The 27,084-nt window shown below is 38.9% G+C and overlaps 1 protein-coding gene across 1 annotated transcript in view; it reads left to right on the top strand.

Moving 5' to 3' along the window:
• Positions 1-27,084, top strand: part of LOC141340567 (uncharacterized) — a 286,821-nt gene that overhangs the window by 206,022 nt on the left and 53,715 nt on the right. Inside the window, exons 4-5 of the mRNA XM_073845603.1 lie at positions 24-973; positions 19,477-19,789. Of these exons, the coding sequence (XP_073701704.1) occupies positions 24-973; positions 19,477-19,789 (1,263 nt within the window). The remainder of the gene's footprint in view (positions 1-23; positions 974-19,476; positions 19,790-27,084) is intronic.

The raw sequence follows: 27,084 nt of genomic DNA on the forward strand, positions 1-27,084 counted from the left end.
GAGTTTCAAAGAACAAGGACAAGTCCACAAGAAAATTCACACTGGGGAGAAGCCTTTCATCTGCCAACAGTGTGGAAAGAGTTTCAGTAACAAAGGAAACCTTAAAGTCCACATGAAAATTCACACTGGGGAGAAGCCTTTCATCTGCCAACAGTGTGGAAAGAGTTTCAGTCAAAAAAGAACCCTTAAAGACCACATGAAAATTCACACAGGAGAGAAGTCTTTCAGATGCCGTCAGTGTGGAAAAAGTTTCAGTCAAAATACAAACCTTAAAGTCCACATGAAAATTCACACAGGAGAGAAATCTTTCATCTGCCAACAGTGTGGAAAGAGGTTCACTCGAAAAGCAACCCTTGAAGTCCACATGAGAATTCACACAGGAGAAAAGTCTTTCATCTGCCAACAGTGTGGAAAGAGTTTCAGTCAAAAAACAAACCTTAAAGTCCACATGAAAATTCACACAGGAGAGAAATCTTTCATCTGCCAACAGTGTGGAAAGAGTTTCAGTCAAAAAAGAACCCTTAAAGACCACATGAAAATTCACACAGGAGAGAAGTCTTTCACATGCCGTCAGTGTGGAAAGAGTTTCAGTCAAAAAACAAACCTTAAAGTCCACATGAAAATTCACACAGGAGAGAAGTCTTTCATCTGCCAACAGTGTGGAAAGAGTTTCAGTCAAAAAAGAACCCTTATAGACCACAAGAAAATTCACACAGGAGAGAAGTCTTTCACATGCCGTCAATGTGGAAAGAGTTTCAGTCAAAATACAAACCTTAAAGTCCACATGAAAATTCACACAGGAGAGAAGTCTTTCATCTGCCAACAGTGTGGAAAGAGTTTCAGTCAAAAAAGAACCCTTATAGACCACAAGAAAATTCACACAGGAGAGAAGTCTTTCACATGCCGTCAGTGTGGAAAGAGTTTCAGTCAAAATACAAAGCTTAAAGTCCACATGAAAATTCACACGGGAGAAGCGTTTCATCTGCCAACAGTGTAGAAAGAGTTTCACTTGAAAAGTAAACCTTGAAAGTCACATGTGAATTCACACAGGAGTAGGGCTGGGTATCGAGTTCGATACTTTTTAAGCACCGACCGAATTGTCTCGATACTATCGAGTATCGAAAAAATCATTTTCGTTCGGTACCAAATTTCGATACCCAAGGATATAATCTTGTCAACGTCAGTGAGCTAGAAAACGTACGGTATCTTTAACGTGCCCGGATCAAATGCTGGTGATTAGCTGCGGCGAGACTGCCTTGAAAATCAATAGTTCACGGCGGTTACGCCCACTCGCCCAGAGCTTGTCAAATATGAGGCTGTAATGTACACTATACTTTAAAGCATAGCATACATTTAACGCAAACGATGTGTAAGCGATCAAAAGTATTGCTACATTATGCCAATATTGACGGCAACAGCGTGCGATGCAATATTTGTAAAATGGATATCGCGCACCTGACACATTCTGTCAGATACAATTCTGGCGCCTCAGTCTCAATATAGTCTCAGTATAGGTACAACGCGACATACATTCACATCAAACGATAACTCAGCGGCAGAGTTGCACTCAGGCAGGGGCATAATTTTCACTGGGGACACGCTTTTCAAAATCCCGTTTGTGTCCTCCCACTTTCAAAAGGTTTTGTTAAAGTAATCTCTTGTATTGTAGAATGCACCCTCATCACCGCCGAGTTTCGCGGGATCATTGAAACGAAACCAAAAGTAAGACGCGCACACGCATTTAAAGCATTTTTAATGCCCCACGTTTAGAGAACGATCTCCCCAATGCGCGCAAATTAGGCTACATAAAATATCGAAGCTGTTATTAGTATGTGGGCTAATAAGTTGTGTAGTTGTCTATTAATAGCTCTGTATCATGCTTGAAGATTCGGTCTCTGTTTGCACTTTGAATTTTGAAAGAGTAGCCTATTTTGTGTCGTTTATTTTTTGTTATTTATAATATATTTTGTCACTTATTTAGATTTTGATCTTAATGCAGTGGTTGCCTCTAATGTAAATGGCTGTACCTATAATAGAGAAAATAAACATATTGTTCATGTACTCATATTATCTTTCATTCTTGTCCCTTGCTGTGTAACTAAATATATTAAAATGGCTTTCAGAATCAGCCCATTTGCTTGTAAAACATCAGCAATCAAAATCGACCACGAAGAATCAATATCGGTGCTACATGCTAATTTTTCTGAAGAAGAACTGTTGAGTGATTTCAGGTGATCTTAAAAGGTTAGTTCACCAAAAAATGAAAATTCTGTCATTAATAACTGACCCTAATGTTGTTCCAAACCCATAAGACCCTTGTTTATCTTCAGAACACAAATGAAGATCATTTGGATTTAATCCAAGAGCTTTCTGATCCTCCTATATTTACTGTATATGCATTTTCAATGCCCAGAAAGGAACCAAAAACATAGTCAAAATAAGTCAATGTGATATAAGTGGTTCAATCATAATTATATGAAGCTGCGAAAATACTTCTGTGTGCAAAGTAAACAAAAATAACTTTATTCAAAGATTTATCTATGGGAGGATCAGAAAGCTCTTGGATTAAATCCAAAATATCTTCATTTGTAGATAATTAATGACAGAATTAAAATTTTTGGGTGAACTAAACCTTTAAGCAGCAGTGAGCATCACTAATACTTAAATCTGATTGAGTTAAAACTGTTCACTGATATCTTGTGTTAACTACACTTTGTTCATTTTGTGCTTTTGTTCCTTTGTTTATTGGTCTTAGAGATAAGCCTGATGTGAAAGTGACACAAACATCCTGAAAAAGTAATCTTGTTAAAAATACATTTCTTAAAATAAAAGTATCGAAAAAAGTATCGTTCGGAACCGGTATCGAATTCAGGGTATCGGTATCGGTATCGGTATCGAACATTTTGGAACGATACCCAGCCCTACACAGGAGATAACTCTTTCACATGCCATTAGTGTGGAAGAAGTTTCAGTAATCCTGGAAACCTTAGAGTCCACCTGAGAGTTCACCCTGGAGAGGGGCCTAACGCCTGCAAACAATGTGGAAAGAGATTCAGTAAATGAGGACATCTTGACAAGCACATGAATATCCACAATAGAGAGAGCCTTTTTATCTGCCAACAGTGTGAAAAGAGTTTCACTCTAAAAGAAAATCTTAAGTCTGACAGATCCCCTCAGTGTGGAAAGAGTTTCAACCAAAATGTATAGAACAGTTTTGGTCCTTGGTTCTGATTGGTTGAGCCACATCTGATTCTGTCGTAAATTACTCTACAAACCGACATTCTTTGTTGCCAACGTGTTGCTTGGAAAAAAAAAAAATGTAGGGTCCGGACCAATTAGACACAGTTGTTCATTAGATTTACCAAATAATCAATTTTTCATTAGATTAACAAATGGTCACAGTCCCCTTTCACCCAATTCACAACACTGGCTCCCATGATGTCTACAAATGGTCTTACTATGGCAAGCAGGACTCCTCTACCAGACCAGATAAACTTTATGACTCAAAAGTATGTGGAGAGAATTTTCCCCAACTAATACTCTAAAAAAGGACACATACTGCCATAGGAATTTACTTCTTTCATTAATTCTTAGAAAAACCTTTCTGTAGTATAACCACACTTGTTGAATTCGTTGATGATCTTAAAGATGGTGTCTAATCTTTTGATACCTATGCAACATATTTGTGTTTTAAGAATCTTTAGTAGTTTTTGTATGAACAACCAATCCCAGAACATATGCAAATACCATGCTAACAGACAAAGAGTCGTAAACTTTCCCTCCAAAAGCAAAAGTCACCATTGGCTCTCTAGCCTCCCAATGATCAATTAACCTGGCCTCCCAATTACCTTTATCTCCTGACTGTGACCTTCATAGAAGGTCATGTGATTTGTGATTTGTGACATACAGTGATTTGACTCAGTTCTCCAGGCTTTTCTCAGTTCTTTTAGTCCTGTGTCTCATCAGCTTGCCATCTTCTGGTTGTTAAGTCCCAGAGTCAATGCTTCTGCGCCTGGGAGGCCTTAAACTCCTAGGAAGATGAGGAAAATGAGCTAGAACTCTCCAGAACCCTAAGCTTCTGCCAGGCCCTGCAGCCTTGTATTTTCATTCCCCAAAGATCACTGGATTTCAGCTGGGTCTCTCTCAGCTCATCACTTTCCACCTTGAAAGAAACTCCCTATCACCACAGAGTCAGGACACCTTTGAAATTCATCGCTCCTTAAACCCAGAAAAACGTGATCCCAAGTCCAAAACCTTGAAACCAACAAGACTTTCATCCAAACACTCGTCAACGACCAAGGCAATGCAAGTATCATACATTTAACTAAACAAACATATTTGTTTAAAAAGTGTTATTTAATAACCCTGTTGTAAAATGGCACTGATGGTTTCATTCAGGTGGTTAACTGACTCTACTCATAGCGTCATTTTCATGTTTCTCTAATGGCTCCATTTATCCAATCTGACTTGCCCTTCCTCCATGTCTGAGTAATTGTATGTTTGTTTGTTTAGATAAGTCATGTGTTAGTCCTTAATTAATAAAACTCTTGTGCACAAATTACATGTGTTTCTGATTCTGTCTTGTAAATTAATGTCCCTTTACGATTCTGATCAAGCTACATCCTCTAATGTATTAATACTGTAAGAATGTTATTTTTTTGCAGCTAAGAAAATATCATTGCTTAGAGTTGCTGTGAAATTAACCTGAATGTTTGCTGGATGAACAGATTAGTCGATGGCGATATTTAAATGATTTAAGTTATTTTGCTTCACTGTTTATTATTATTTTCACTGTGGAGGTACATGTTTATTTTTTTGTTTACTATTTATTATAATTTTTACTACTGTGATAAACATTTGTTTTGGTATTTAACCATTTATTATTTTAAACTGATGTCTCCAAATTGCACTTTCCATTTTAAACGTTTTATTGACTTTAAAAATCTATTTAAATAAATAGAAAAATACCGGTCGCCGCCATCTTGAATTTAGTCACGATAAGTCGAGTGTCGAGCACGAAGGAAACTACAACCTGATAAGTTGATAACCTGATAAGTTCCTTCCTGCTCGTTACTCGACTTATCGTGACTAAATTCAAGATGGCTGCGATCGGAATTTTTCTTGCAGGTACTATCTGTATAAATCTTCTTGTAAATAAACTACCAGTGCTTTTTCTGAGTTCTCAATGTCTCGTTTTAAATGCCAGGGCCCTTGGAAGTCTACCAATGAAGTGTGGAGCTACTTTGTGCCTCGTAAATGGTGTAAAACAGGGACTTATTTACATGGCTACTCCGATGCCCTATTCACCCTCATTGACAACCTGTTGTGAGCATCGGCTAACTAACCCCAGATTTCGGACTGCAGGACACAAACCGAGATGAATGAATGAATGAATGAATGAATGATGCATTTGTATAGCGCTTTCATGTGTATTTCCGTACACCCAAAGCGCTTTACAATCATATGGGGATCTCTCCTCAACCACCACCAGTGTGCAGCATCCACTTGGATGATACGTCGGCAGCCACAGTACAACGGCGCCGGTGCGCTCACCACACCCCAGCTACAGGTGGAGAGGAGAGAGTGATATAGCCAATTTTAATGGAAGGGGATTATTAGGAGGCCATGATTGACTAGGGCCAGTGGAGGGAATTTGGCCAGGACACCGGGGTTACACCCCTACTCTTTACGAGAAGTGCCATGGGATTTTTTGTGACCACAGAGAGTCAGGACCTCGGTTTAACGTCTCATCCGAAGGACGGTGCTTTTTACAGTATAGTGTCCCCATCACTATACTGGGGCATTAGGACCCACATAGACCACAGGGTGAGCACCCCCTGCTGGTCTCACTAACACCTCTTCCAACAGCAACCTAGTTTTCCCAGGAGGTCTCCCATCCAGGTACTGACCAGGCTCAGCCCTGCTTAGCTTCAGTGAGCAACCGATCTTGGGCTGCAGGGTGATATGGCTGTGTAAGATGAGATATGCAAGGTACGTTCACACTCTGTATCATGATTCAATACACTTTAGGTCAATATCACACCGGACTTCTCCTTTAAAGCTGTCCAGCGTCCGGTCAGCCTACCCCTGGCCTCTTCTCTGGGAGCCTGGATCGTCTGAGTCGCCCTCCCGGAGGGCAATTGTGCGGCCAGGCTAGTCTAGTAACCAGGAGATCCTGCGTTTGAATCCCAGCGATGCCTTTGGTTGCACGCCACAATACAGTCGAGCTCGTGCTTTACCAAAAAACGGACGGCGAAAGGGGACACAGAGGAGCTCGAGGAGAGCGGGCGGTTTCTCCTGCAACATTACCCTCTCACCTGCTTTTGAAGAATATCATTCAGGCTAACTTTCACCACCAAGGAGGCGCCATGGCTTAGCTGGTCAAAGCGCCCATCCTGTAAACAGGAGATCCTGGGTTCGGAGTGGTGCCTTATCTGAGGACCTGTCTTTCTGCCCACACAGCGTGCCACTCGGCAGAGTCATAGCAATGTAGTCAAATCTACTCCGAACCATCACTTTAACTGTTTAGAAGCAGATATCTTAGAAGTGGTGAACACCTCACTTCTTTCTGGGACTTTTCCAAACTCCCTTAACCCTTTCAGTGGTGAGTTTAAAATATTCTAGCGGACCCCCGAGAGTGAGTTTTTTTTAAGCGACCGTTATTTTAGAACGTTCGTCCTTATTGTTTCCATGGCGACGCGTCATGCTTGTCACCTGACACAACACAGCCACAATAACACTGTATGACAGATAGATCACTTTAATTTCGTTTTTCCTTTTTTATCCAGAATACTCACACACTTGCTTACCATGCCATGAACTATCTAATATTCTGATTCACAAATATGTGTGTATTAGTGTGTTTCATCGTTTAAAACCCTATGTAAATGATCTGGTTCGTGATTTGAAACGTGAGATGGGCGCGGCCATGTTTGTTTGCGCTGCAGTTCAGAGAGTCCTGTCAGCTGCGTTTACATCATGTACATTCATCCGTTTCTCCCAAAATACATGCAAGTAAGTGGCTGGTGAACTAGAAGAGTAATAGAGTGAACCTTTTAGTTACTTTGCCTATGTGTATGTGATAGAAATAAAACACATCGGCAAATTATATTTGAATAGATGGTTATTTGCTGCTTCCATAGACCTATGTGTGTATTTTACAAACTCTAAATGTCTCCTTTTACTAGTACTTATGTGTATTTAAATGTCTGAAACCTAAAATAAGCGTTATGTGGTTAAAAACACTGCATAGTTGTGATTGTATGACAAGTGCAGAGCTCCGCCGTCTCTGGCTCAGCGCCAGCCATCGCGCCAAAGCGCAGTTTGAATTTGTCAGCTGCGTGACGTCACCGAACGTTCTAAATCCCATATGTGGGACCGTAACTCCCAGGGGCACAGAAATTAGAATCCCATATGTGGGACCGTAAGGGTTAAAACTTCAGCTGTTAAGCTCCTTCGGAAAAAGAGCTATGTTGATAACTCCATATTGAGCAACTATAGACCAATATCAAATCTTCCTTTTACAGGCAAGTTTATCGAAAAGGATGTTTTTAATCAGCTTAACCACTACATGAACTCAAATAGATACCTGGATAATTTCCAATCTGGTTTCAGACCACATCATAGCACAGAGACAGCGCTCATAAAGATAATAAATGATATTTGCCTAAATTCTGATTCTGGCAAACTATCAGTGCTGGTATTGCTAGATCTCAGTGCTTTGTTCGACATTGTCGATCATAACATTCTTCTAGATAGACTGAAAAACTGGGTCAGGCTTTCTGGGATAGTCCTCAAATAGTTCAAGTCATACTTAGAAGGGAGAGGCTATTATGAGAGTATAGGAGAACATAAGTCTAAGTGGACGTCCATGACATGCGGAGTCCCACAAGGCCCAATTCTTGTGCAGCTGTTGTTCAGCCTGTATATTCTCCCACTAAGTCAAATAATGAGAAGGAACCAAATTGCATATCACAGCTATGCAGATGATACCCAGATTTACCTAGCCGTATCACCAAATGACTACAGCCCCATTAACAGTTGGATGTGCCAAAGCTTTCTTCAATTAAACAAGGAGAAAACAGAAGTCATTGCATTTGGAAACAAAGAAGTTGTTCATAAGGTAAATGCGTACTTTGACGCTAGGGGTCAAAAAACTAAAAATCAAGTCAAGAATCTGGGTGTGATTCTGGAGTCAGACCTCAGTTTCAGTAGCCATGTCAAAGCAGTAACTAAATCAGCATACTATCATCTCAAAAACATTGCAATAATTAGATGTTTTGTTTCCCGTCAAGACTTGGAGAAACTTGTTCATGCCTTTATCACCAGCAGGGTGGACTATTGTAATGGTCTCCTCACCGCCCTTCCCAAGAAGACCATTAGACATCTGCTGCCAGGATTCTGACTAGAACCAGAAAATCAGAGCATATCACACCAGTCCTCAGGTCCTTACACTGGCTAACAGTTATGTTTAGGATTGATTTTTAAAGTACTTTTACTCGTTTATAAATCAATCAATGGCCTAGGACCTAAATACATTGCAGATATGTTCACTGAATATAAACCCAACAGAAAACTCCGATCACTAGGATCGAGTCAGTTAGTAATATCAAGGGTTCACACAAAACAAGGGGAATCCGCTTTTAGCTATTATGCCGCCCGCAGTTGGAATCAGCTTCCAGAAGAGATCAGATGTGCTAATATATTAGCCACATTTAAATGCAGACTCAAAACTGTTTTGTGACACACTACAACAACAATTTGTGCCCATAATAGACAATGATTGAAGACAGGGAAACACTATTTTTATTTATTTATTTATGTGACATATGGCCCGGTTTCACAGACATGGTTTAACAAATGGCCCGGTTTCACAGACATGGCTCAGCCAGGACTAGGCCTTAGATAAATTAAAATACGTACTTATCTTTTTGTAAAAATCCCTTAGAAAATCTACTGGTGTGCACCTTGAGACAAAACAATGGCATTTACGTATTTTAAGATATGTCAATGCAAGTTGTTTTCTGTTATGAGCTAAACCATGCATTTTAGTCTGGGTCTAGCCTTAAAGGCACAACATGCAAGTTTTTTTTTTTTTTTATTCCCAAGACCCTAGAACAGTGTTATACATTTTGCTCACTTGTGCTCTTACATTATCACAGATGTTAAGAACTTTTAAATACAGAGAAATAAACTATTTTAACTAGAGTAACCTACCGTGTCCTTGTGTCGCCTGCCAATGTCGACATGCACCTTGATTTTCTGGTTTAATTTTGTAGAAAACATGGAAACCACAAAGACGCTTTAATATGCTTATGCATTTCATTAGACAGGTGACAAACGCACAGATTAGCATTATAACAGAACTTTCAACACAGGTTAATGTATCTAGTCTGATAAAAATACAGCGCTGCTGTTCCTACATATGTATGACCAGAAGAAGCGAAAGCGGTCGACTGTGGCATAATAAAAGCTCCACTTCTTTCTTTTGCACTCGTCCTTCATTAGTCATTGCCCCAGTGGCCTTGTTCTGCTTCCATGACTTTCAGCCCCAACCTTAATTATCCTTTAATACATTAGCTCATCAGTTGGATGAGCATTGGATGGCATTGGCTGTGAGGATGAAGACAACAACTCCCATGATTCCACACTCAATCACTACGTTACCAAACATCTTTGTTTGTTTTGAATTAGTGCCCTCTAGCAGCGAAAACATACATATTGTGCCTTTAAGCCTGGTTTGTGAAACTGGAGGTTTATGTGATTTACTTTATTAGGTAAGCTACGTGGTTAGTACTTCTGCAGGAATTTTTGTAAGGGAAGTCTTCTTTTTAGTAGATTTAATGCCAATGATGAAGACGTCCCCACCCCCACTCCCACCCAGCTGTTGGTTCTAGTGATGGAGGAAACCTTGCCCCAACTGCCTCTATCACTCTTCAAAAACTGAAGGAAGACTAGAGGGCATTGATGCAACAGCGAGATCAGCTGAGAACAGAGTTGAATCGGCTGTTGGACTCAGTTGCTGCCCCAGCGCCTGGTCCATCAACTGTGCCTGCCTGTCCTCATAGCTACAGTAAGTAACATTGTTGTTATAATTGTTTTTAACAGGTCATTTTTAATGCAGAGACACTTAAATTACATTTATGTTCGCTTAGAGAAACTAGGAAAGAAGAGGTTGAGGGTGACATCCTCGTCAGAATCTTCAACCTCCACTTACTCTTCATCAACCTTATCCTCATCTTCATCTTCCTCGTCTTCCTCTGAGAGAAAGAAGAAGAAGAAGAAAAATAAAAAAATCCAATCAAAGATCATTCAGGAGAAGAAGTAAGCATATAAAATAACATAGAAAATATTTAAATATTGAACTTTCAGCAGCATCAGAAACATAGGAACTAATGTTAACTTTTACACAATTATGCAAATCTGTCATACACTGTCAGAAAAAATTTGCTAAATTTGTACCTTCAGGGGTACAAAGGCTTGTCACTGGGGCAGTACCCTCAAGGGTACACCCGTTGTACCCTTTCACATGAGTACATATCTGTACCCTTGCAGTATGTACCTTACAAAGGCAAACATGTACCATTTAGTGCTATGGTACCATAATGTACTTTTAAAAAAGGTACAAATTTGTCTTTTTTAAGGGTACTGCCCCAGTGACAAGCCTTTTGTACCTTATGGTGGCAAATCTGTACTACATACAACACATTAAAAAGGCCAGGATGCTGTTTATCACATTTATTAAACATTCAAAACATAACATTCTCACATTTTTCACAGGATGAACATTTTATCACAAAATAAGCTCTACCTCAATGCGTCTTAAAAGGATGCAAATATTGAGCAATACTTTTTTACAAAAACAATTGTTTATACTATTTCTAACTTTTTTAAAACATTTTATAAAATTGTAAATATCAAGAATATTAAGCTTAATATTAAATTTTTCATAATCAATACATCCCATTAAGTAAATTTTCTACTGCATTCTACATTTTCTAAAAAATGTTTTAAACATTAAGAATCAAAAACAACCTTTTTCCAACAGTACACATTTCATTAATTGTAATTTAATATGCATAAATTCTTTTTATCACAAACCCATTTTTACCAAACGCAGTACTACACTTATACACAGTACTAATTGGAACTTTTTTAAACATTCTTGAGGGTCAAAAACTACTTATTTATCATAAGCAGAGTATACGGCAAGGGCCTGAAAGTCCATCTCTTGCCCTGGTTTTATAACACTTCATTCAAAGTCAACTTTTACTGCGTATGCATGGAACTGTGAATTATACAACACTGGTATTAAAAAAAACTTGCCACATTATATATATATATGTATATACACTGTTGACATTTAAAATGTATTGGATTTAAATCGTCACTTTTGAAACACTGAATGTCGAAATCTTCACCCTTGTGTATCAATATATTTGGCATTTTTAACACAGGATATTAATTATTCGGGTGATAGATATTGTAAGGGGCTTGCCACCCACCTCAGTTATCTTTGCTATGGCATGCTGCCAGAAAGTCAGTGAATTCTTCATGTAGGGTGGACAAGCCAAGTTGAAAACAATAGTAAGCACTGAAGGCTGTGCATTGTAGTGATCCTTTCTTCAACTCCTAGTTCCTTGCACAACTCCACACCATCCACTTTGAAAAGTTGTACCCTCTTGGAGAAAGCCATTTTCCAGTAAGTTTCTGCCAACTGTAAGGTTGGGTATGGAGTATCAGCATCACACTGAGAAGAAAAGAAAACATCAAAAATCTATCAGTAAAACAATGCAATGTGCTGTTTTAAATGTTTTAAGACAAATAATGTGAAAATTTTGCCATAAACTACCTTGTAACCAATCAAGGTGTAGAGTTACATTCGAGCAATTTTAAGGCATGAAGATTTTTTTCACACAAAGAAAAAACATTTAAATATCATTTATAAATATCATTTAAAAAAGCTTAATAGATAATCAATAAATAGATAATCACAAAACCACTATGTTTATGTCAATACCTAGATCTTCTGCAAGCATCTTTTCTCTTGCTTCTTGTAGACTTCGTCCAACGGAGCATTTCTTTGAACAAGCTGAAGCACCTTGGGCACAATACTGTAACAGATGGTTATATTCTTATATATATGTCTGGGGAACATCAGGACAAACACACATAGCTCAGCTACCGAACAATCCTTTTATTTTCATTCTCCTCTTCCGACCCTCCCACTCTCCTTTATATTGAACTAGAGTGCCCTCTATTGTCCATTGGGTTCCACTACACCCCCCTCTTTTAGTTACAAACCCACATCAATATTCTATACAACTAAGCAATGTTGCATATCTTACTTTCTCAGGGAACAAACATCTCAACATGTATAACACTAAACATTCCTAAGCTGGAAGCCAGGGTAGACTGCCTGAACATTCCTGACTCTGCTGAAGGGATTATTCTGCCCTTTTCTTGACAGCAGGTCTTCCTGTACTAATATTCAACTTATAAGTCCAGTCTTTCTAGAGGACAGGAAATCCTTCCCGACCTTGTCACTGTTCCATTAACTTCCTGCGGAGTTGGTTCTGGAAGAACTGTAAGGTGAGCTCTGTTCCTTCTCAGTGTTCCCAACTCTGTTTCTACCTGATACGATCTGGGTGTTGACGCTTCTCCTTGAACCGTTCCTGTGATCTTCGATGTCCTGATCCACACTTTCTTTCCAGGAACAATGACTGGTAGATCTTTTGCTCTGTGTCTTGATCTGAATGTTACTTTTTGTTTTTCTTTCAAAATCCTGTCTTTCCTTCTGAACAGCTTCAAATCAGGCCATTTTGGTGCAAGAGACTTTGGCGTAGCGGGAACTGTTGATCTTATCCTTCTCCCCATCAAGAGTTCCGCAGGCGAGAATCCTTGGCTCAGTGGAGTTGATCTATATGCTAGAAGAGCTCTCTGAGGGTCTTGGTTCTTTCTCAGCATTTGTTTCACAGTCCGGACCGCCTGCTCTGCCTCTCCATTGCTCTGAGGATATCGTGGACTGCTTGTGACATGTTCGAAGTCGTAGTCTCGAGCAAACTCTGCAAACTCACAGGAAGCAAATTGAGGGCCATTGTCTGTGAGCAGTGTTTCAGGGATTCCGAATCTGGCAAAGATGACCTTCAACCTTTCCACTGTTGTTGCCGTTACCAGTTTTGGCAAGTTTGCAACCTCAATGTATCTTGAAAAGTAGTCAACCACAACTAAATAATGACCTCCTTCCCATTGAAAGATATCTGCGGCAACCCGTTGCCAAGGTCTCGCTGGTAGTGGTGTTGGCATCAATTGTTCTGTTTTCTGCTGTGAATGCAGACAGCAGATGTCACATCGCTCCACTAACTCTCTTATGTCTTTTATCACACCAGGCCACCACATCGATTGCTGTGCTCTTGCAATGCACTTTGTCGTGCCTTGATGACCTTGATGAAGTCTGTCGAGCATCTCCCTTTTCATGGGTTTTGGAATCAGAATCCGTTCTCCTTTTAGTAGAATCCCATTGGCTACATGGATATCTGCTCTATGAGGCCAGTATGGCACGAGATGTTCCGACACTGCTTTCTGATGTTCTGGCCAGCCTTTTTGTGTATACTGTTTCAACTGTTGGCAGGTTGAATCTACATTTTGCATTTCCTGAATCTGCTTCAGTTTTGCACTTGTCGCCGGGATTTGCTGAACAATGAGATCCACAAAAACTCTGCACTCTTCCTCCAATGTTTCATTTTCCGTTGAACTTTCAGGTCCAGATGGTGCTCGCGACAATGCATCTGCAGTGACCAGTTGTTTTCCTGGGACGTGCATGATGTTGTACTTGAATCTGAGTAGCCTTAGTCTGAACCGAAGAATCCTTGGAGGTAAGTCATCAATTGATCTTTTGCCCAACAGTGATATTAAGGGTTTGTGGTCGGTGTGCACTGTAAATTCCAATCCGAGTAAGTATGCACTGAGCCGCTCACATGCCCATGTCACCGCAAGAGCTTCTTTTTCGATTTGGGCATAACGTGTCTCTGTAGCTGTAAGACTTCTTGAGATGTATACGATTGGCCTCCACTCACCGTTTTTCTGTTTTTGCATGAGCACCCCGCCAAGGCCATAGGACGATAGGACTACAGTTTCACTGCTCGGACTATATTGTGCCAGTATAGCTGGTGAGCTGAGTTCTTCCTTTACTTTTGCGAATGCTTCTTTCTGCTGCGCATCCCATGCCCAGATGCTATCATTCCTTAACAGATCTCTCAGTGGCTTTGTAAGAGTTGGCAGATGGGGTGAAAACTTTCCAACATAGTTAACCATTCCCATGAAGCGTCTCACCCCTTCTACGTTCTGTGGCTCAGGCATGTTGAGAATAGCCTGAATCTTGTCCTGGTCCGCTTCGATACCTTGAGCGCTTATTGTGTGGCCTAGGAACTTCACTCTCTTGACAGCGAACACGCACTTGTCATTCAGGGTCAATCCTGCTTTTTCGAACTTTTTCAGCAAAGTTCTCTCATCATGTTCTTTCTTGTCTTTTCCAAACACTAGGACATCGTCTGCATGGCAAAGAACTCCAGTCGTTCCTGCAATGATCTGCGATATTCTGAGCTGAAAATGCTCCGGGGCCGAAGATATCCCAAATGGGAGACGCCGGAAGCAGTATCTGCCAAAGGGTGTAATGAACGTTGTTAATGGCTCGGAGTCTTTGTGCAGGGGTATTTGCCAAAACCCAGATGTGGCGTCTAATTTCGAAAAAATAGCTGCACCCTCAAGCTGGGCCAAAGTATCATCCACTGCAGGTAGTATGTGTCTTTCTCTACACACATTCTCATTCAATCTTGTGAGGTCGACGCAAATCCTGAGACTGCCGTTGGGTTTTGGCACTACTACTATTCCTGCACACCAAGCAGTAGGCTCTTTGATTTGTCGAATAACTCCCATTTTTCCATTCTGCGGAGTTCCAGTCTTACTTTCTCCACAAGAGGCAGCGGTACTCGTCGTGGGGCTGACAGTGCATACGGTACAGCAGCTTCTGTTAGTTTGATCTTGTAGCTGCCCTCCAATTTTCCGAGTCCTGAGAAAACTTTGGGGAACATTGCCTTATACTGCTCTCCAGGTTCATGTACGACAGCTACCTGTTGCAGTAACTGTAACTTTTGGATCGCAGGCAGTCCTAACAGTGGCATCACTAAATCTGTTACAACGTATACATCTTGCTGGATACGCCTTTTGTCCTTTTTCAGGCAAGCTTTGAATGTACCCATGACATTCAGAGGAGTACTGTTAGGCCCCAAGATCATCTTTTTAGATTCTGTGAGTTTCCCCTGTTTTTCAGCTGAATACATAGATGCTGGAATCGCCGTAACAGCTGCACCAGTATCAATTTTAAATGTGATTGGTTCTTTATTCACCATGATTTTCTGTTGCCACATTCTTTCTTGGTTTTGGGTCTGGATCGCTCCCAAGAAAGCTGACTCGTACGAGCTGTCAACTATTGCTTCTAGTCTTTGAGATGACCCGGCATACTGCAGCAAAATGTCCTTTCTTTCTGCATTTTCTGCATTCTGAATCTCTGGCTGGACATATCTTCCATGGATGTTGAGGACTTTTCCCGCATCTCTTACAAATTTCCATCTGTTTTGTTCTCTGAGCTGCATTAAAAGTACTGTGTATTCGCTGAGTTGTCCCCTCTGCTTTCTGCAATGTTACTTTTGCAATGTTACTGTTTATTTATATTGACATTCAACATTCATTTTAAACTGATAACTGATGTTCATCTGTCTTATCTTCCCTGGCTCAAATTTGTAATTTTGTTAATATTTTAATCAATTTAAATATTTATTAGCATAATGATAAAAGCCAAAATATTAAAAGTAATAAATGTATATCGACTGAGTAAAATCTACTGACTTTAGCAATCTACTACTATTACATTGCTATCGGTGACAGTTTAAAAATTGGAGAATCCCTTGTTTTTGCATGAAGTTTGCAAGCCGGTAACAGAAAAATAATTAAAGATACCTTAAAAGTCTTTCAAATTTTCTTTTTTATAGCATTAATTCAGCCCAAAATTTTTGTTTGGTCATTAATTATTAATCTTCATGTCATTCCAAACCAGTAAGACTTTTAAGAAAAAAAAATCAATACGGTTAACCCCACTAAACATAGGACAAATATAATACACAATACTCAGTGTTATACTTACATTTCTGTAGTTGAAGTTTGTTGATAGGGTTCTGCTGGGACTGGTACTAGTGTTACTGTTACCACCTCCATCTTGTGTACAAATTTGTTAAATCCACCTTATTTTCTAAAAGGACAAAAAAATGCATAGTCTGTGTGAGCTTGAGGTTTTAACAGCAACAATAAAATCTCTGTTTCAATGGACATTCATCAGTATAAAAACATTGCTTTAATATAGAAAAATACACAATAACTTTTTAACTTCTTATACACTTCCGGAAAAAGGTACAATACTGTCACTGGAACAGTACCCTAAGGTACAAAAGCTAAAAGGTACCAATATGTACACTTAACGAACTAAAAGAGAACTATACTTTTTTTTAACTGAGAGTGTATGATTAAAAGCCAAATTATTTAAATTTGCAGCTCACAGACTAGAAACGTATTTCACGAGTTTTGATAAATAATGGTAACTTAAACCAGTTTTACTTGCTGTCCTTGGAAGGGCTCGATACCGACGCCTCGATACAACAAATGATTAGGACTCTCCTGGACTTACGTTTATAACTTTAGTTAAATATGTAACGTTACCAAACAAAACTGATATAAATCAACACGGATAATATTCGTAATGTATATAATTCCAGAAAGACTAGGAGAGGCGGTAAAATAAAAGGCGTTCGCCCGCGTCCGGAGTGAACACGGGTAAGTTAACGTTAACGTAACGTTAACATTAGAGTAGTAAGAACATTTTGGTAAACTGCATTTATAAATCTACGGTATAAACAAGCACAAAACGCGATAGTCCTAAGCTGTTTCTATTGCCGTTTCACCGCTGTTTTGTCAGCATCTCGTGCCATCTCTCAGTGGAGTATGATTTAAGCGAAAAATTACATCTTAATTTCTGGCTAAATGATAAAAAACAATTGTAATAATAACAATAAGCTTAAAATGTAATGGCAATGCGTTGGTTTTGTCAGGTCAGTTTTCGAAGAAAGGTTTCCCTCACGCGTCAGGTAACGTTAACGTTAGGCCTGGCTACAGACCCAATGTCAAGTTAACATAAATCGAAAGGGAACCAACAGATTTTCACAGTACTTAAAATTAAACTTACCTCAAAATTTCTGTGCTTCGTCTTCAGTGACATGTATTCCAGGCAGCTTCTTTCCGTTTTTGAAGAAGATCCTCCGTGCCTCCGTCGACAGCGTCAGAAATTAATTGAATGATGTCCTGAATAACCGGCGTCATGCACAATCTCATTTTCAAAATGCACAGCGCGGGCTACAATCCCATTGGACGACACGAAAAGGCTGGCTTCGAAAATATGTATTTGAACTGAGGCAAAGTAGTACACCATATAATGTTTAATAAACATTAAATAGTTTTGTCTACTACATTGTGCTTTTGCTAAGTAATATTAATACGTGTATTTGTTTAACTCTACATTAAAAACAAAACTTAAAACAGCTCTTATATCAGTTTGAAATTACAATTAAAAATGCAGACCTACTTTAATACATATGCTTTACGTTTAAAAGTTATTATCTTGATGGTCTGCATAATCACTAAAATGTAATTTGCGTGTGTACTGTTCAGAACTTGTCAGAAAGATGCAGGCTCTTGAACATATTTGGTTATTTTGTGCATCTCTTCCAAATAACCAACAACTCATGAAAAGACATCTGGCTTACTCCTTTGGTCACACAAGTGATTGTACCTTTCTTTGGGGATTAAATGGTACAAACGTGGACCCTCTGGCAGTTGGAAACATATCTGTACCTTTTTTACCCCTGAATGGTACATATGAGTACTCTAAGGTGCAACTATGACCCATCGAGGGTACAACTTCACCATTTGTACCCTAAGTGTTCACAAATGGACCCCAACCGTACCCTTTTTTCTGACAGTGTAACATTAAACACAGTATAGTTTGATTAGAAAACAATGAAGCGGTATCTGACAGTTACTTTATTTAGCTTGAAGCAAACAATGATACTTCAGTTTTTAACTTGAAATTTGTTTTAACTTTAAGTGATTTTTTCTGCTATCATCAAAAGTGTGATACTGAAATGTAAATAGCAGTGAATGTCCATTAAAACAAGCAATAAATAGTATTTCAGAAACACCAGCTTGTAAATTGAAGATGCAGGACAGCCACATAGTAGTGCGTTACAATAGTCCAGTCTAGACGTCATGAATGCATCAAATAACTGTTCTGCATCTGAAACTGGTAACATGTTCTGTAATAGTTTACCGTAGTTACTCATCTTGTATTTTAAATATGAAATGATGTTACATGAACTTTGTTACTCTCCAACTCTGGAAACCGAAACTCACTCATCATTACTTCTCTGGGTTTAATTAGAAAATATTTCTTACTTAAATGCTGCTTTTAAATGATCTAGTGTGAAGATAAAACATGGAAAATTATGTGTTTTTTAAAGGAGGTAGTAATTTGTTTTTCATAATTATATGGTAGTTGTGATAAAAGCACAACAATATGTTGCAAATAATTGTTTTTAATTATGGCTATAATTAATGGCTAAAATTGGAAGGAAATGTATTTAACAGAGACAGATCAGTAGCAGTATTTGTATCAATGAGAATGAGTCTTCATTAACAATAGGCTTCTTGGTAAAAAGATGCCAATAAGCCCCATATTTTAAATTGGACAATCTTTATGTTGTTTTACATCCCATTAACATTGTTTAATTTGGAGATTTAATGTGAAATCGTTTATTGTCAAATAGTTATTTTTTTTAATTAATTGACAGCACTAGTTTAAATGTTTTGATGTCTGTTGCTTTGTGCCATTAAACTGCTGTTAACTTACATTTTTCTTATTTGACCTCAGACCTGATGGCACTGAAAGAGGAGAGTCAAGAACTCAACGAAACAGAAGAGAAAGATCAAAATGAGAAACATGATTTCAAAACTGAAGAAAAATCAATTAATTGCTCACAGAATAAAAAAACTTCCTCACCAGAAACAAATAAAAAAATACAAAGAACAAACCTTAATTCTAACCTGAGAATTCACACTGGAGAGAGACCTTACAGCTGCCAACAGTGTGGGAAGAGTTTCATTTTAAGAGGACATCTCCAGAGTCACATGAGAATTCACATTGAAAAGAAGCCGTTAATATGCCCTCAGTGTGGAAAGAGTTTTACACACAAAACTAACTTTACTGTCCACATGAGAGTTCACACTGGAGAAAAGCCTTTCATCTGCAAACTGTGTGGGAAGAGTTTCTCACGAAAAGGAGTTCTTAAGACTCACATGATAATTCACTCCGAAAAGAAGCCGTTCATATGTCATCAGTGTGGAAAGAGTTTTACACAGAAAAAAACCCTTAATGCCCACATGCGAATTCACACTGGAGAGAAACCTTTCATCTGCAAACTGTGTGGGAAGAGTTTTGCGCAGGAAAAAAACCTTATTATCCACATGAAAATTCACACTGGAGAGAAGCCTTTCATCTGCAAACAGTGTGGGAAGAGTTTCACGTTTAAAGTAAACCTTAAGGTTCACAAGAGAGTTCACACTGGAGAGAAACCGTACAAGTGTGTTCAGTGTGAGAAAAGTTTCACTTATCAAAGCAACCTGATACGTCATTTGCAAACTCATTCTGGGAAGAAACTGCCATTTTCTTCAATGCAAGAAGAGGTTTAGAAAAAGAAGCAATTTCTACAATCATCTACACATTCATTTTGAAAGACATTCAATTGTAGTCAAAGTACTAATACATTGTTTTCCATCACACTTACAGATACATGTGAACAATCGTGCAAATATAAGACTGTCTGTTTTCTTTGTTCAAGATTGTATTGAAAAAATAAGCTTTTATGGACTTTATCAGGAGAAGCATGGAAATATTATTCTAGTTTTGTGCAGGTCTTTTTTTTTTTAATCTGCACAGTTCATTCTTTGTTGTGCATCCAGTAGCCTGTACGTACAGTAGATATACTTAGTTTCCTGCCCAATTCATTTGCTACAATAAACAAGCTGTTGGCCTTCATTAATTTTCTTGTTAATTATACATTGAAGTACGTATATAAAAAACTGATTAAATAGTTGTATTCAGCAGTAACACATTTTCATACCCCTCCTTTATCCATGGACAAATAGCTTCTCATCAACCCATTAGCTCTATTTTCTGTTACCTACCAGCCAAGCAACAGTTTACAACTCACCACTTTTAGCACATACAGCATTTTTTCTGTTGCCAAATTACAGTTTTGTCATTTTTAACCATACACTGCTCACACAGCAGTGTATGGTTTACCTTAAACGTAAATGACTGTATGTGTGCGATGCACACAGATGAGAATTAGGCCACATATGTCCACACTAATACGTTTTAGTTTGAAAACGCATCTTTTTCTCTGCGTTTTGGCTTTCCGTCCACACTGAGATGGCGTTTTTGTCAAGGAAAACAGAGCTTTTTGAAAACGCTCTCCAAAGTGGATAAATTTGAAAACTCCGTTTTCACTGTCCACACTACAACGTGAAAACGGAGTTTTCAAATTTATCCACTTTGGAGAGCGTTTTGAAAACGATGACGCATATTTAGTCATGTGATGCATATTGTACCAATAGATCTCTATGTTTACACCAGTAATTGTGCCTGTGCTATTCACTGGCACACTGCTGCTAACGAGATTTGCCTTTGATTGTATACTCCTCAAATTACAGTCCTAAAATGATGACAGAAAATTTACTCACAGTTGCTGTCCTGCAAAACATGACGACAACAACTGCTTATCAGAAAAAAATATGAAATGTGCGCGATATAGACGCGTCAGTGAACGATGAGATATTTCCGTGAATGATCCCGGCAGAAGAATTGCGTGAAAACGTATTACATCTGTATAATTTTGGAGGCTTTACGCATGCGCAGTAAGGCGAATTTAATGTTTTCCTACGTTTCAGTGTGGATGAAATACCTTTGGAAAACGCTTGGAAACGCTAGTGTGGACGGAGAGCGTTTTAAAATGAAAACTCCATTTTCAAATGTATCCGGATTAATGTAGACATAGCCTTAAACAAAAGTTCTTTAATAAAACCTACAAAGGGTAATCCTGACAGGTAAGCAGGGGAACATACATCCAACACAACGTAAAGACATTTTAAGACCAGACGAAAAGGAAGGGATAAGCAGGAACTTAAATACACAGGATAATTAAACTCAGATGCAGGTGCAACATTACCAAATAAGGAAACCGGAACAAAACAGATACAAAGAGAGGGTTAAAAGCAATGCAAAATGAGATGTTCAGTGCCAAGTCGCATTGACATCCAACATCTTTAGTACAAAGTTAACGTAATAGAAAATTAATTTAATTTGAATAAATGTCACTTAAAATACTTACTTGTGCTGGGAAGGATGCCCCTACATTGTAAAGGTTGGAACAGCCGTCTCTGCTAACTGAAGGTTGATTGCATAACCAGAGGCCACCATCGCAAAATTGGTGAATCAATCATTGGAAAAATGCAAATCGCAAAGTCGTGACCTTGCACAAATACCTCCTTCTTCAAAGTGAGTAAATTCAAGCCATTTTGATCTTAACCAGGGTGTAGTTGGGAAAATGAACAAAACGTGAGCACTTGAACAACCAAAGATACACTTACGACCCATATTTCGCTCCCTCAATGATTATTTGACCTGGTGTTATTTATAATGTAGGGCGCAGGACTCGTCGGATTCTAGAGAGCGTTTGATTAAACAGAAACTTTGATGAAAATCTGAAGTGCAGGGTGATAAAATGCGTTGATCCATATTGCCGGAAGTTAGAGACTGTTAGAATCTAAATAATTGTATCTTCTAAAACCGAGTGTCATTGTTAAGACGTTGACTACCTTATAGGTAAACTTAAGGCTAACATATTCACACAAAAAAACTAAGTACAATTTTGATTTTATGAAGACTTTAGAAAAAAAAAAAAAACTACGCAAACTAGCACTCAAATTAATACAGATGTCGCATTATATACAAGGTTGCATTTGTCCCCATTTGTATTAAGCTTTATTTGGTATTGTCTGATCTGTAGGTTATATTTAATAGATTAAAAAATAAATACATTTACGGTTGAAGCTAATTTCACGTTTGTGTCGTTTAATTTAGAGTACTGTTTTGATCAGCAGGTTTCATTAGTGTGCGCTAATTTGAGAGATTTAAACCAGTGAATCATGTTGCAAATCAATTGATTCAGGAATATCAAAAACCTCAGCTTCTCCATCACTACTTGCTTTTAGTTACAAAACATCCTTCATTCAGGAAGTTTAAAATCATTGAAGTGCTACATTTAGTAATAATTCATTTCACAGTTTTACATATAATTCTTTAAACGAGTTGTATTGATGTAAACATCTTAAATCATTAAAAGCACATTTTTCTTCAACCAAATCACAGACAGGAGCACGTGCAGACTTGTGACTAATAGGATCGTCTGAGATGTGGCTAGCCTCGTTTGAAATTTAGGCAAGGGTAGGTGGCTGCAGTGTGGGGAGGAGTGAAATAAACACGGAAAAGGCAGGCAGTTCTGACCTCTAGAAGTGGAAGATACCTACAAGATCAAAGGTGGTCAAAAATCAAATTAGAAAATTGTATTTATTCTTTTATTGTAGGCTGGTCCTAATTTTGGAAAGTACCAAGGCTTGACATTAACAGCCGCCAACCTGTCAAATAAAGCAATGATGAAGACACAAAGTAGTTGGGTGGTGAACCTCAAAAAGAGTGAAAGTTTCTGTGTAATTCTGTGACTTATTTCCTCTTCCTCGTTGTGTCCTCGGCAACACTGTTGTCGTGTTTTTCTGTAACTACATATTCTACATGCCCTTATTGATCTGCATCTTCTATTCTGTATTGGTACTTACCTGCTTGCTGCTACTACTGTTTTCTTCACCTCAGACTCTTTTTTTCAGCTTGCTCTGTCTGTTCTCTCTCCTTGTCTGCCTCCATCTCTTCTTTTTCCATCACTCCCAGCTCTTTCTATCTGTCCATCTCTTACTCTTTACTCTGTCAGTCTGTGCCTCTCTCTCGATCCCCTGCATGTCCCTCCTCCCAGTCACTCCTATTTTACATTTTACATTAAATCTGATCCATCTGGATAGGTACACAATACAGGATCAGTCTTAAGAGAGACTCATGAATGTACTGATATTGTGATGTGACCTACCTTCTAACAAACTTTCAAATAGGCACACTATCTTCTCCAGGACCACATGTGCTACCACTGGCAGCTCAAATGGGCACTGGAGATGGGCCATCCACTTTTTATTTTGTGGCCTGTACTTTTCCCACAACAGGAGGGGGAAGTACCTAAGGGCCTTCAGTTTCTCCACCAACAGCTTCCCACACTCAGTAAGGGAGAAAGACAGAGCGGTTGAGACAGAATAACAAAAAATGTCCTGAACTGTGGTCCTGTTGATCAAGCAATGCTGATTTTTTAGCCCTCTATTAACAAGGGGCTAAATAATGACTTGGATACCAAGTGAATGCAATTAATTGAACAAACAGACTACATATGCAGCTGAGTTAAAGCACTGGCATGTTTTAATAACATTAAAGGCCTGATGCTAGAAAACAAGTTTGTTATGGATGTATATTTTAAAGTGCATATTGCAGGACACAGACCCCCGTGAGTCACTGCATAGATAAATAATGTAGGAACTAGATTGTACTTTAAAGTACGATATGATGGCTTTTCCTTAACAGGACGTACTGCTCAGCCACCTTTGTTGAACCTTGGGTAGCGAACCGCATAACACACCTCACCATCACTGGTTCGAGCAACGTCTCTGCTGCCATTGTGGTTGAAATGCAGGGCTGCCAAAAGAAGTCTATCGAAAAAGTATCATTTGTACCCATTACAAGTTGTATGAATAAACCCAATAAGACTGTTTAAAACCAATTTTTGAAAAAAAAAAAAAACATGTTTTGTATACAAAGTTAAGGAAATGTTCCCCCCTCTCTATTTAATATCTAATTCCTAGTCCCCATTAATAGGGTACACAAAGATAATACAGTTCTGCAATAAATGTATTGTCATGAAGGTTATAATGTTTTTTTTCCAAGCTGTTTCCAGTGGTGATGATTCAACTTTATCATTTTTGAGAGCGGTATGTGATGCTGTTGTTCAAACATTAACAATCTTTGCGCAGCTTTGCTTACTGCACAATCCAATAAAGTTAAGCTGCTGTGTTAGATTGCATTATTTTCAGAAAGTACTTATTTTTTCACCATCACATAACTGTACATCCCAAGGAAGGAGAACCCAGTGTGCAAAGTGCAGGATGAGGGAGTGAAATCCCTCCAGTGAAAAGGTCTGATGCTGTGGAGACAACTGCTGAACATCCTTTACCAGTGCTGGTCTAGTAGTTACACTCTCCAGTTTAACTGCTACATTTGATCCTGCATTAACACACATTCTGTTAAGATGAGGCCTGACTGTATGATCAAAATGAGGTGGGATTTGTATCACATCTTGTTCATTTTCAGCCACATAATGAACACAATAGTTGTATCTAGTTCCAGCCACTCCTTGTTCCTTGCTTCCCCCTCCAGAGGTGGATGTGCACAGCAGGGAAACACTGGAGTGTCATGTCTGTGGATGTCCTGAACATGATTGACTATGCTTTTCCATTTTGCCTCCATCATATCTGCATCTCCATTGGGGGTGTAAGCAAAATAATATTTGATTTTAGTTGTTAATTTAGTCAGCAGCAAGATTTTTTGTGTGTACATAGGCATGTCTTTACCTGTCTTTGATGAGGGCTGACACCTGCATATGTTTTTTAGTCAGAAACCTCATGCTGCGCTTTAGACCCTCTAACTCACACCAAGAGCTACTTGGGACCGATAGAAAGTACGGTTTGTACAGTATAAAAACCATTACGCCTATGGAATGTCCCCATAAAACATGTAAACTAGTGTGTGTGTGAGCGCGCGCGTGTGTGTGTGTGTACGTGTGTGTGCAATTACATTCTCATTTCAAATAAATTTCTGTTCACAAAAATCCAAATGTTTAAATACATATATACACATTTATTCAACTTATTTTTTCGCAATTAACTCAAGCAGGTTAAGCAATCTTTCCTCCCTTTGATTTGCTTCCCGGCGCCACCTTGCTTCTCTTTCTCGTTCCTCAGCTTGCCGTCTCTCCTCCCGCTCTTGTCTCTCTCTTTCTCGTCTCTCCTCCTTCTCCTCCTTTTCTCCTCCCTTTCCACTGCTTCCTGCTCTCTCGCAGATTCCCTCTCCTCCATCTCCTTGATTACGTCTTCTAAAGATTTGCAGGTTCTTTTTCTTGAGAGTGCTGACTCACTGAGGATGTAGGGGCCACAGCAACATCCGGGCTAGATGAGGCAATAAGGGCAGGTGGAGTGATGGAGGGTCTGCCCCCAATTGTCTCATCCATGGCACTTCACCATTTCCAAGATGCTGCTGTGGGCTCTCCATCCTCAGTGCTCACACATTTCGCCGGACATTTGAGATCCTACAAAATTGCACAAACAAAAGCAGACATTTTAACAGCACAATGTTTTGTATTAGAAACAACACTATCTTACTTTATATTTTTGTTTCAAGTTTTCCTTTTTTTTTTACAAAGGCCAGTGCCACCCGGTCTTGCAGGCCCTGCTCCATGACAAAAGCTCTGCACACAAATCAAGAAGCAGAAAAGTGCTGTTTTGTGTATGTTTAAAAATTACATTTGTTAACTCATGTCATATGCTGTTTTTATTGGTTTCTGCAGTATACTCACTCAAAGCCTTCGATGGTTGCATTCCGTTTTCTGGTGAAGAGGGCCTCATTTGCCACTCTCCACCGGATAAGCACCTGTGTGTGTGCTCATCTGTCCCTGTAACATACAAACAAGATTGTTACAAGTTCTGTGACTTATGTTTACAACACTACACACAGAACAAAAGTCCTTCTGTGTTTTTTTGGGTTGGTTGAGGTGCTATATTGCACTAAAATGGTTCTCCTTTGATTACAAGCCAGCAAACCACTTGCACATTTAAATGTTAAGGCAGTTGCTGGAGTGTTTTATCCAATAACATTTGCTACTCATTTTATCAACAGTACTAATACACAAATACATTTGATAGCTTATTGATAACTTTGAATTTATTTGCATTACAGAAATATTTATATTGGCAGTGTTGACAACAGTGAATTCTACTACATAGGTAACGATAATTGCACACACATATCACAGAGGTCTGTTTTATGTTGTGATGTTCTCTTAAGCGAATTTGTCAAAGTTGTTTCTGTCAGATATTAGATAAACCTTTAGTAAATGTTTTTAACTGTGTTTATGATTTAGAACATATAAAGTGCTAAAGTCACAAGCCATTTGAATTAGAGTACGTAAATTTCGTAGTTACAACTGCACATTAATGAGCTTTCAATCATGATTTTAGAAGTGGGAATAATAAATTTTACGATGGCAGCAAATCACTTTGTAGACGCATAACTTAAGTGCTTAATGGAGCTCCCCAGCGACTATCACATTTTAACAACATGATGCACGTTTTTACAAAAATGCAATTTTAACACAGGAAACCCTGTTTTTGGTTAATACTCACATTTGAAAACATCCTCCTGACTCTTCTCTGCCATGTTCGATTATGATGTATTCTTTTCTTCTTCTTCTTCTTCTTCTTCTTTTTATTTCGGCCGTTCGCGGCAAACTAGACGCAATCCTCTCTTCTTCTTGGTTCACGTATCCTCTCCCATGGCATTATGGGATAGAAAAGTATCCCTCGATCGGCACTTCGGAGTCTGGGCGGGACGCAGTAGGTCATCCGGGAACTCTCGCCTACTCTTTTATGAATACTGTGGGTTTCGGACATACTACTCTTCTCACGTACCTATTTCGCCTACTATATAGTAGGTAAGTAGGAATA

The sequence above is a fragment of the Garra rufa genome, chromosome 1 (assembly GCF_049309525.1).
Source record: "Garra rufa chromosome 1, GarRuf1.0, whole genome shotgun sequence".
Taxonomy (NCBI): Eukaryota; Metazoa; Chordata; class Actinopteri; order Cypriniformes; family Cyprinidae; genus Garra; species Garra rufa.